Below are 12,338 nucleotides of genomic sequence, written 5' to 3' on the forward strand. Positions count from 1 at the left end.
AGGTCAGGCTGGATGGGCTCTGAGCACCCTGATCTACCTGTAGGTGTCCCTGTTCATTGCAGGGGAGTTGGACCAGATGATCTCTTAGGATCCCCTCCAACTGATGATTCTATGAATATATGATTCTGTGATTCTTGTCAACAAATTATGCAGACCTGATGTATCTATTTGAAAGCTGGGGGAAAATAGAACAACAACAAAAAAGCTATTTACAGAAATTTATTCTAACTTATCTCATCCTCTTTCAAATGTAGCTCATCCTGTAGGTTCACAGTAAACATCATATTCTTTTCATGGATTTATTAAGGAGGATGAGTAAGCAAACATATACAATCTTCTGGATGAGACACTTGACAAAACTAGTGCAATGAAGGCAAGCTGGCAGTTAAGATAGAAGCAACCTAACAATTTACAAAATGATAAAACTGGTACAGCAGGTTATGAAATCATATTTGTAAGGTCCTGTTCATTTTTTTCCTGCATTCATGTAACTTAGAGTGGCAATGCTGTCCTTCTTACTTGTCAATGCTACTGCTTACGGAAATAAATTCTACTAATGGTAAATCATTTTAAATGTTCCCACCTCCAAACTCAAGATTCTTACAAGGGATTGAGTTCTGTTTTCTTAACACCAGTTAAGCCTTTTCTAGGCAAATTAGTTCATTGGAGAATAACACTGTAAGTTTTTTCCTTTTGGAGAAAGAGTGGGATACGGAATCAGAGTTTAAATCCATATGTGATGACATACTTAAATTTTGTGCAGTTTGAGGACATTTTAAAAGCCGTTTTCCTGTCATTTGCACATTTATTATGGTCCCAATACTGTCTTTGCTTGCATTTCTCAGTACTGATCGATACTTTATTGCCTGCTCCTTCACAATGAAGGCCATGGAGGATCAAGTAGTCCAAGAAGAATCTGGATACCAGGATGATGAGGTAAATTTATGGCTCTTTGAAAAACAGGTGCAGCAGGAGTCTGAAGGTATTGTTACAGTGTACTGAAGCCCACAGAGAGACAGGAAGTCCCCAGAGACCACCAGGAAGTTCAATTCATTTAACGTTTTTGTTACAGCCTAATAGCAAGAAAATCTCTGAGTCAGAGTCCCTGTACAGTTGTGTTCTTCACATGTTCTTCATTAACCTTTCCTAAGCTATGCACAGTTTCTAATGGAATTATCATTATTGCTTTATGTATTTTACTTCAATATTAAATGCCATAGGATTATCAGTTCATTTTAAGCTTCCAAGGAATGGTCATCAGCCAGAAAATGCTGGAGAACAGCAAACGAAAGAGTCAAGATGTGATCCTAGCACAAGTTTATTAACACAGCAGAGAATTACTTGCCCATGAAGATATATTTGATGAAGAAAGTGGTAGGAAATGTGTAGGCCTTCTTGGCTTACTCTGGGTTTTCTTATTTTGGTAGTTCAACAAGACAAGTGGTATTAGGGAAAACCATTTCAGTGTTTACACATTTGAAACACATAGTGAGATAAATGTAATTTTAAGAAAAATAAAAATCTATTTTTGATTTTTTAATATATATATATATTGTTGTTGTTGTTTTAGGAATCCTTTTTCCAGGACATTGACCTGCTACAAAAGCATGGGATTGTAAGTATTACCAGTGACTTTTCTGCACAGCGCTGTCCATGTAAATTTCTCCTCGCAGGAAATTCTAAATCAGTCCTGTGAAGACAAATTTTGCCTTTGGTGATAAGACAGCTCTTCAAAATATCTCGTTGTTACTGGATTCCTAAATAAAGCGTCAAGATATTCAAAATATTTAGCACCCAGTACTTCTTGAAAAGCCAACTAGATGCTAACTCATGTGAAAACCGTGTGGTAGATCACTCCCTGTTCCTGCCGGTCTATAATTCTACCTGCCTTTTTTGGTTCCCTTGAAGTTACGCTGTGGCAATTGCTGCTAAATTGTTTTTAGAATGCTGTTTAAGGGAGGAGAGTGTAGGGTGAGCAAACTGTTAATAGCTGGAGAAGTAAGTGGAGAGTTTTTTCGTCAAATATGAATTGTTCTCATCGTCAACGTTACTGTCACATGAACATTAGCTTTTTAATTGGATTACTGTTATTATATATTTACCTAGGGGACTGATTCATAGGTCAGACTGTTCAGTGTTAGAAAAGCAGAATAAGAAGTTTGGTTTGCCTGAAGTAATTTCAAATTTAAGGTAAACGACTGTAGATGGATACAGTCAGGGTTGACACAGACACGATGGGACAGTTACTGCACTCAGCATGTCAGCACGGTACTTCTTGTTCACTTTCTCATTGACAGTTCACTGTCAGAGTTTTAAAGAGTTCCGAGGAGGATAATGAGGTAATGAGCTGTAACGATGGCACAGTATAAGAAAAATATACAAATGCTTGTGTTAAAAAATTAAAGTTAGTCCAAAGATGCTGACCTCGTGAGCTGAAAGAGAGCTGTGTAAGCTTGTCAATACTGAATGAGGCACGGTATGCAGAAAAAATGTTGCTAAGATATGGAAAATGTTGAAAATGAGGAGTAGTGACTTAGACTGTTCTCCATCATACTGTTTTTGGAGACAGATCTGGTTTACTGAGTCTCCTCCTCCTTTTCTGTTATGTTTCTTCTCCCATTCAAGTGTTCCTAGGGGAAGATGTTATTCTCATCTGTGCCAGTGAGCATATGATGACTTTACCTTTTAATTTCACTTGCTTAAAGAAGTAATTTTTATGGTTTTAGATTTTTTTCCCCCACAGGCACAGGGAGAGAAGTATTTAGTAGATGTGTCAGCACGGCCACAGTCAGATGCTCAGAACCCAAGCTGGGGTTTGATGTTCAAAAGTGTTTGATAGGAATTAAGTTTCTGTGATCCCAATGCCACTGCTGAGTGTTCCTACCCTTGGGCATGCTATTGCTTCTTCTGGCACATCTGTGGTAGCCACGCTGTGAACTAGATTTGTAAATCAATTCATGCAAAAAGAACAACAACAAAAAATATGATTTGTGTTGTTTGTTTGTTCATTTATATTCTTGCTATGCTCCTGTTTCCATCTCAGAGGCATAGAACTAGGGCAGAGATGCTACATGAAAAGGTTGAGAGGATCAAAATAAGCAGCTGCTGTAAGGGGGCAGGTGTGTCGGTGTGTTCAGCCAGGACAACTGCTGAATGCTTCATGGTATCAACTAGAAGAAGAGAATTCCGGCACTTTGCCTGGTAAAAAAACAATTGGTAAAAGATGTATCTGGGAAGCAGAGAACAAGAACTGCAACCAGATCTACTGCTCAGGGAATTGTGATGTGGAACAGACTTAAGTTTGATGAGATCAGAAAGACAAGGCCACTGAAGAAATGAGGAAGCTGAAGAATAAGTTTTGGCCTAGAAAAACGATCTTTGCAGCAGTGTCTAATATGAAAACACTACATGAACAGCAGCTCAATATTGTTGCGTGTTTTAGGGTATTTTTTTAATTACTATTTTTGGGGATTTTTTTGAGTGGAAGAGTCATTTGTATTTGTGATTTTTTTCCTCACCTATCCCTCTTAATGTAATAGTCAAAAATATCTCGCAGGATGAAAAATAAGCTTCCCAATGACCATGACTAATTCTTTCCATAGCCCCCCTCCCATCTTAAGTCTCATATATGCACACACCAGATAAATAAACGATTCATCCAGCTCATAGTGTGGTTGGTTGGTTTGTTTGTTCTTTCAAATAAATAACTTGGCTAGAGATGGCAAATTGAAGTATTACCCCCAACCTTTCCCATGGTATGTTTCTTGTGAGAAATGTGTTCCTTGCCTTTAAATTTCCAGTGATATCAGATTTGTAAAGTGTGGTGGGAGGAGGCAAAATACGCCTGTAGGGTGCTGAATGAAGTCATGCTATATCCAATGAATTAAGAACTTTAGTAAGCCCAAACCAGATGCAAGTGCCTGTTGGATCTGGCAGGTTAGATGTGTTTTGCTTTGGACTTACTGTCAACACGCAGGAACATCACAGAGGTTAGAGTCAGTATCCTACCACCTATGCAAGTCAGCTCTCAGTTGTGATCGGATTATCTGGTTACACATTACCTGTGCAAAGTGAACAAGGACAAATTGAGTTTGACAGGGCTTTTTAGGTTAGACTCCACAGTACCTGAAAGAATCCATTCTGTTTCTTTACCATTAGCTTGGATCTAGAAGGAGTGGCACTGAGCAAGGACAGGCTGAGTGCAGAACCAGACCCAACATGGTCTGAGCCATGATCCCTCACACTGATGTGACTCAAAGTTTTCTGATATTTGGGTGTCACAAACTACATAAGGAAGAATTTACCTTGAGAAAATGTTTCTTTGTGAAAATATACATGCAGATGAGTGTATAACAAAGTGTTTCAAAAGTTTACTTTGCCAATTGGTTGTTATCTGTCACGAGTACTCATAGAAAGGAGTTTTCTTCACAGAATGTGGCAGATATTAAAAAGCTGAAGTCAGTTGGGATCTGCACTATCAAAGGAATCCAGATGACAACAAGACGAGCACTGTGCAATGTCAAAGGGCTTTCAGAGGCCAAAGTGGACAAGATTAAAGAAGCTGCAAATAAGCTGATTGTAAGCCAATCACTTTCTTAATAATTTAAATTTATGCTGGCCTCTCCAAAATGCTGTGCAACATTTCTCTGTATACAGTTTTTCATCACATCATCAAGATAATTTTGAAAATAATCCTGTTTAATATTCTTTATATACTTTATATTTTGCAGCAACCAGACAAATGTTGTGGTACTTTTCATGCCCAGTGTGTGTAAATGGGGCTGGGGTAGACAGAAGTTATCTGGGTGGGATATTGCACTCTGCCTTCAGCTTAGAGTTCAACAGACTAAATGTCTCATGTTCTCTTTGGTCTTCCTTAGGAGCCAGGCTTCCTAACTGCATTTGAGTACAGTGAAAAACGGAAGATGGTATTTCATATTACTACTGGCAGTCAGGAATTCGAGTAAGCTTACATCTACTTTTATCCTGCCTTAGTACAAACTGTTCTGATTGTATTTATTGTCTTCAATGAGAAACAAAAATATAAAAGAACAAAAGCTCACTTAGGATGTGTAGGTTATTTTGCATTTAAAGTTTGTGCTGGTTGAAAGATGCCTGAATCAGTAAGTAACAAAACCAACTCCTTTCCTGGGGGAAACCAGGCAGTCGTCATAAATAAAGTGTTTGCATCCAAAAATCCTGACCATCAATTGATGATCCTTATCATCATTTTTTTCACCTAATTAAATAAACAACCTGGAGGCCTACAGTCAAAATCATTAAGACTAAAAGACTTCCCTTGAAATACTTTCATGGAGCTTTACCTTTCAGAGATGTTTTCTGTCTTCCAGTAATCGTTTCTGTACATTTTTCTCTTGCATGCAGTAAGGAAGATTGAGTTAATATTTTATCAATCAGTGGTCATTTGGTGCCCTGCTTTAGGACAGATATAACTAGTCTTGAAGGAGAAAAAAAAATCTCCTTTTTCATCTCCTCTTGTGATTCTGTGGCTTTAACTATATCATAATTGTATTCCTTTCTGCAGCAAACTTCTGGGTGGTGGGATTGAAAGCATGGCAATCACTGAGGCCTTTGGAGGTGAGAAAACTACATTAAATGCGTATTATCAAACAGACAAAGAAATAGTTTAGATTTTAAATCAAGCTGGACCACTTCTATGAAACATCACACTGTAGTCAAAGATGGGTACTTGCATGAGTGGAAGAAGAAATAATCCATGTTTTTTTCCCCCTTTTTTCATGTTAAATTGCTTGCAGACTAAGTTTGAGCTGAGTAATTACTAGACATGGGGGACATGCTGATTCAGAATGACATACCATTATTGATACTACTATTAACTATTTCCTATTATAGAAAAGATTTCCCTGATGCAGCCTCTGTTCCTCTTCCGTAATGGCACAACAGATATTCTGTTTATGTACACTTGGGATGCATTGCATTTCATACAAGATTTTGCAATCACAGAGCTATTGTTAGAGTAAATTCCATCAGTCAGTGGTTAGCACTTCAAAACCAAGAAGAGTTTGGGGAAGCACAGTAATTTTCTCCTTAGAGTAGATTAATTGGAGACCTGTATGATACGATGTCGTGAGATTAAAAAACTCTTAAACTTCTTGATCATTTTGCTGAAAATACAGTTGGACCTGATCCTGTTTTTGGGGGTCAGAGTGGACCCAACCGCTCATTTTTCCTCCTTCCTCAGTTACCAATTTTCCACACATGCCTTGTGGTGCTTAACTTCTACAGGAAAGTGGAAATAAACACTGCAGTCAAGCAGGATCAGATCAAAGCATTTCAGATTTTGCTCTTCATGCAAGACATTTCTACTGCACGTAATGTGATTTATGTATCAGGATTGAAATGTACTAAAGTACAAATACAGAAATAGAGGTGAATTTTTGCAGTAACACCTGAATTTGGCAAGCTTGGAAGAAAAGACAAAAAAAAAGAGAAGTGACTTTTATTACTTTTCTTTATTTAACAGAGTTCCGGACAGGCAAAACGCAGCTATCTCATACCCTTTGTGGTAAGTGTGCTACCTTAAAACAGGGAGTGGGTTATTTTTCCTTTACAACAATATCAAAATTCAACCAATAAAAGCAAGTCATAATATTCTATCTCTAGAAATAGAGTGAAAAGAAAACTTGGTGACTTTTACCTCTATTAGTTGTGTTTGAATAGAGAATTCATGTAGATAATTACTTATTAATGCTGCTCACATCAATCTAAGTTTTGCCAGAAGAAGAGAGAAGAGCATAAGCCATCTTAGGGAGCAACACACTACCTGGAAAAGCAGAGCACAAATAGGAGTTATAGGGGGACCAGGAGCATTGCTCAGTAAAGGGCAAAGGCAAGACTCTTTGTCAGCAATGCTTTTAATTTCCTGCCTTTGAGTTTTGATGACAATGACATTCTGAAAGGGCACAGAAAGGATACCACTGGCTGACATGAACTGGTTAAACAAAGACTTTGGCAGTGCCAGAGATAGCAGGACTCTGAGTCTGCAGCTCTATCTCGCAATGTGTAGATAGTAGTCAGTAATGACTATTATAACTATTACACTTCTAGAATATAGCTACAGGATATCGGGTAGACAAACATTCACTTAAATGGACACTGTGGCATAAAGGGAATTGTGGAGCCTTCTGGAAAAATGAAGACTCTTCCATTCAGTACAATCTAAGGTAGTCAGCAGAGTTATATTCTTTCCCCTGAATGATCACAACTGAATGGGCTGAGTATTTTATCTTATTCACTGTAAAGAGGCTAAACTAGTGTTTTCCACATTGATTAAAACTCTGTGATACAGGTAAACAGCCTCACAACTAAATGGATTGAGTATTTTAGCTTATTCACTTTAAAGAGGCTAAACTAGCGATTTCCACATTGATTAAAACAAGTGGCTCTCTGTGATACAGGTAAGCAGCCATCATATTTTATTAAAAATAATACCATGAGAAAATATTTTCCCCAGCTATTCATTTTATTGTGCTTGTTTCCAGTGACAGCTCAGCTGCCAGGGCCCAAGGGCTACAATGGTGGAAAGATTATCTTCATTGATACTGAAAACACTTTGTATCTTTTGGGCTGTTGAAAGCTACAGGTACCTTGAACTGGAAAGACTTCCTTTTGTTTTAAATTCAAGCAAGTAGGAGGCTCCAGATGGTTTCATGCTTAGGAAACAATATGACGGACATAGAAAACTTGGAGAGTAGAGTGTGTAGTGGCCCACAGGGCAGTGGCTTTTTCTCTGTCATTTTATCTAATCCAAGCTGGAAATGTTAGTCAGAACAGATTTTCTTTTAAGTAGTTCTTTGGGATTTAACATGCTTTCTTAGCGGTGACAGATTATAGAAAGCAATAAATAGATATAGACAGACAGATGGTAGATAGATGTAATGATATATGATAGGTGATGTAAGTATTTCTATTTATCTCAAAATAAATTCATGTAAGAACTGATTTATTGTCCGTGATAGATTGTGTATATGTAGGTTTTGCTTGCTGCTAAATTCCCAGAGCATGTATATCCATATGTCAAACCCTAAACACAAAACAGTTCTCATCAAGAGCCCCAAACTGTCCTTAGGGTATATAAGACAGTGCGAAAAGTCAATCTTCTCTAGGATTAGAATACTATGGATGGAATTTTAGTGTTTTCAGAGCATGGTTTGTACAAAGAGAAATCCTTAACTCTGACTGATGTCAGCCGACCAGATCGTCTTCGTGACATTGCTGATCGCTTCAACGTTGACCATGATGCAGTCCTTGACAACGTGCTGTATGCACGTGCATATACTAGTAAGGCCATCACTGCAGCTGCCACGATGTCTACGATTTTTCTCTAAGGCTTCTATTTTAATAGTTTTCAGTTGCTTAAGTGAGATTGCCCACTTGAGGATGGTAAATTACATTTTGTTGCAAGCAAAAGAATTTACAAGCTAACTTCTGTTTTCTTTTTCTGGTGGTGTACTCTAGCAGACTAGCTTAGGGTAAGTATTCCAGCCCAGCTGTACTGCATAAGGTTCTGCAGTCTGCTGCAACAATTCTGCCATGTGTATTATAGCTGTCAGCATACCATCTTAGTAACAGAAGCAACAATTAATGTCTGAATGTAAGCTAATTCTATAAATGCTGTCGATAATTCTCTATAATTTCGTGAATGGACCTTCATAGAAATAGTTTCACGCATTCTGACAGAAGACACTGCATTAAAACTTCAAGTAAATGGGGCTTTTACATGAACATAAATAATTTGGCAATACAATTTCTTTGTGTCATTTAATTCAGAGTTCATTTCAAACAATTCCGTTGGTTTTCAGTTCTCAAAACAAGACTTTTTTTGTGGAGCTCTTCACAAAGTGAAGTGTTGTTGGCTGGGCAAGTGGAAATTGGAGCCTGCAGAAACATAAGCACTATTGGGCATTGGAGAAGTAGCCTGTTAATGGACCCCGGAGTTAAAACTGCTGGTGCAAAATCAGGCTTTTCTTGCTTCAGAGTTCTTTCTGACCCTAATTTCATTTGTCAACTGTACTTCCCATCAGGTGAACATCAGATGGAATTGCTTGACTATGTAGCAGCCAAGTTCCATGAGGAAGCTGGTATCTTCAAGCTACTGGTACAAGACTAATTCTTCTTTTTCAGCCACTTGTTGCTTTCAGAATAGGTTTTGTTGTTGTTTTTCAATGCATTGACTTACCCAGTGCAATTATGATATAGATCATTGACTCCATCATGGCACTCTTCCGTGTGGATTTCAGTGGTCGTGGAGAGCTGGCTGAACGACAACAGAAACTGGCTCAGATGCTGTCCAGGCTCCAGAAGATATCAGAAGGTAAGGAAAGGTTGCAAAACATGGACAACATGGACTGGAGTTATTGAAACAGCAATTGTTGGTAGAATGACCACTAAGTGTTTTATCAAATCAGGCACTGGCCCAGAGATCCTTCCTTACTTTATGCATCTACCAGTTTCCAAAAAGAAACAAAACTACATGATTTCAAGGTGACAGGTAGAGGAGAATTCTTTAGCATTATGTAACATCTAGAGCTCTCCCAGAAATACTGTTAAGAAGTCCTAAATGGGAGGACAGGTTTTGAAACTGGACCAGCCTTCCCCCAGCTTCTACAGCCTAAACACACAAGAAACATGGAGAACAGGATAAAAATGGAGAAGGCACAGAGACAGAAGGCTGTGCCCATCGCCTCATTCTTAATTACTGCGCAGCGCTCTGAGGGACGACGATGGAATGAACAGGATTCTTCCTTTTTTGGAATGGTTCAGAAATGTTGATGAGGAATGAGGAAATGTTTTGATGTACTAAATACCAAAAACAAAAAAAGGGGAACCATCAGAGGGAGGGAGAAGAGGCCTAGGGCATGGAGCCAATGGAGAAGATGGGAATTGGGAAAGACTTGTTCAGCAGAACACTGAAAAGTGCTCATTTTTGGCACGAATATTACAGCTGCCACAAGAGCAAAGTTAGGCTGTCTTCCTGTTAACCCCAGCCAGCAGACGTAAGGAACATTTGCTTCTCTTTCCTTTGAAATATGAAGTGCCTCAGTAGCAACCTCAATCTTACCGTGAACATGAGGGTATTTCTGAAATCTAATTGGATACAGTTCACCTTTCCATTGTTTTCTATTGCAGAATATAACGTGGCTGTGTTTGTGACCAATCAGATGACCGCCGATCCAGGAGCAACTATGACGTACGGATACTCTCACTTTCAAATCTCTTCTCTTTTGGTTACATACTGAACAGAGATGAGAACTGAGATTGAGCAAAAAGCATTGACATGAAGGCGTGCTCCTCATCTTTTAACTATTTCAGGCTGCTCTTCGGTCCTTCTGGTATCATGAGTCAGCCACAGATAACTCCTATGGGTTTCTCTCTATTGTGATAGTTTTGTTAATGATTTCTTTTTCCTGACTGGCATGATGATTTCTTTCGCTATGTCTTGACTGGACAGAACAAAACATGACAGCCACTGAAAAAAACACCACCATCTAATTGTCTTTTGAAGCAGTGTACATACGTTGCGTAGGGCTTGCATTCTTGAGCCTCTTGATGAGAGGACGCTGAGCGTTGTGCGTTTGAGCATCCTATGTTGAGGCAGGTGTGTTTAGCTCCTCTTTTGATTTTCACCTGTTTATCATTCATTACTGACTTCACTGTGCACTGCCTGATGGTTAATCACACTATTAGCCTATGGAAACTGCATGGTGATTTTTTGCCGGTTCAGCTTTCAGGCAGACCCAAAGAAGCCGGTTGGGGGCCACATCCTGGCTCACGCTTCGACTACCCGAATTAGTTTGAGGAAAGGGAGAGGAGAGCTGCGTATTGCAAAGATATACGACAGGTAAATCTCTGTCTCTCCTCAGGAAAGAAGCTGCATTATGAACACAGTAGGGTGTCAAAGTTCACTGCACCGAAACTTAATAGCTTGTGAACTGATTGGTGGTTTCGAATGACCCACGCATCTGGAGGGTACGTGGAGAGAACATCTGAAAGGACAGAGCAATGTGTAGATTTAGATTGGTAGATTCCAAGTTGTCTCGCATATCGTATGTATTACATTATGTAACCTTGCCTCATAAATCCCACTAGATATTAATCTCTTCAAGAAGACTATCAGATCACAGAACCACAGAATGGCCTGGGTTGAAAAGGACCACAACGAACCATCCAGTTTCAACCCCTTTGCTATGTGCAAAGGTCGCCAACCAGCAGACCAGGTTGCCCAGAGCCACGGTTGTCCATTGGCAGGAACATTCCAGAGCTGTTCTATCACTCAGTTTTGCTGACCTCAGTGGGGTATCAGTTTACAGGCTGAGCTGGGGCAGACGCGAGTATTAAAAAGCACATTAGCAGAACTGAGCGGAGAGGCCAGTGCTCCTGGCCACCAGCTGAAACGTGCAAGACAAGTTTACACAGACAGAATCTTCTCTCCCACGCTTCCTCCTTTCCCCTCACTTGAGTTTCTCATCTCCAGAGGGTTGGCCTTCACATTTTCTCTTCTTGATGACATTGCTCACATCGCATAAAGATGTTCACGTATTCCGCATCGCTTTTACTTTAAACCTTTGGCAGACCGTTCCAGAACTCCACTTAACACTTGTGGTTCTCTTTTTCCCCTTCTCCCCTCCCCCTTAGTCCTGAGATGCCCGAAAACGAAGCCACGTTTGCAATAACTCCTGGAGGGATTGGAGATGCCAAAGAATAGGCAGGAAACGTACAGCTGTTATCCCACCAAGTTGGGACGAAGATCTGTGCGAGGTCGCTGCCTCCCCCGGCTGCCTTTTTATCTTCTAGGAACAGTTTGAGAGGCTTTTGGGATAAACTGTGTGCTTCGGTTGTTATTCAGCTGAATGGAAGCTGGTTCATTTGGGGTCTTCTCTTTTTAATTGGCAATAAATGGCTGATGGAAGCAGCAACGGCAGGAGCCCAGGGGCTCTGCGGCATTCCATGTGCAGGAGAATTAAATACCTGGAATACTTTCACGTTGGCCAGATTGTTTATTTACACACTTTTGGGAGAGAATGACCTGAAGTTGTTCATACTAAAGGTAATAATAAAGACCTAAAATGAGAACAGCACTCTGCGTGTGTTTGGGTGCTTCGCATCCAGCTCCACTCTCACTCATCTCCAAGCCAGACGCAACCCAACCTTTCCGAACCCGTTCGGGGTACATCAAGCCATTTTCTCCCGGCCAGGAGAGAGCACACATCATGGCTGCTTCCCCTCTCGCTGCTGCCCGTGCGCTGAGCCCACAGCCCCCTGACGACCTGCCCTGCGAGGGGGCCCCGAGCCCACCT

The 12,338-nt window shown here is 40.0% G+C and overlaps 1 protein-coding gene across 1 annotated transcript; it reads left to right on the top strand.

Moving 5' to 3' along the window:
• Window positions 1-452: 452 nt before the first annotated feature.
• On the top strand, window positions 453-11,746 carry DMC1 (DNA meiotic recombinase 1). Its single transcript, XM_072348975.1, has 14 exons — window positions 453-559; window positions 846-936; window positions 1,571-1,615; window positions 4,432-4,578; window positions 4,881-4,963; window positions 5,546-5,598; window positions 6,506-6,547; window positions 7,524-7,596; window positions 8,231-8,322; window positions 9,066-9,139; window positions 9,241-9,355; window positions 10,171-10,231; window positions 10,766-10,882; window positions 11,677-11,746. The coding sequence occupies exons 2-14, from the start codon at window positions 880-882 to the stop codon at window positions 11,744-11,746; spliced, it is 1,029 nt and encodes a 342-aa protein (XP_072205076.1). The 5' UTR covers window positions 453-559; window positions 846-879.
• The last annotated feature ends 592 nt before the right edge of the window (window positions 11,747-12,338 follow it).

This window comes from Excalfactoria chinensis, chromosome 1 (genome assembly GCF_039878825.1).
Source record: "Excalfactoria chinensis isolate bCotChi1 chromosome 1, bCotChi1.hap2, whole genome shotgun sequence".
In the NCBI taxonomy this organism is placed as follows: Eukaryota; Metazoa; Chordata; class Aves; order Galliformes; family Phasianidae; genus Excalfactoria; species Excalfactoria chinensis.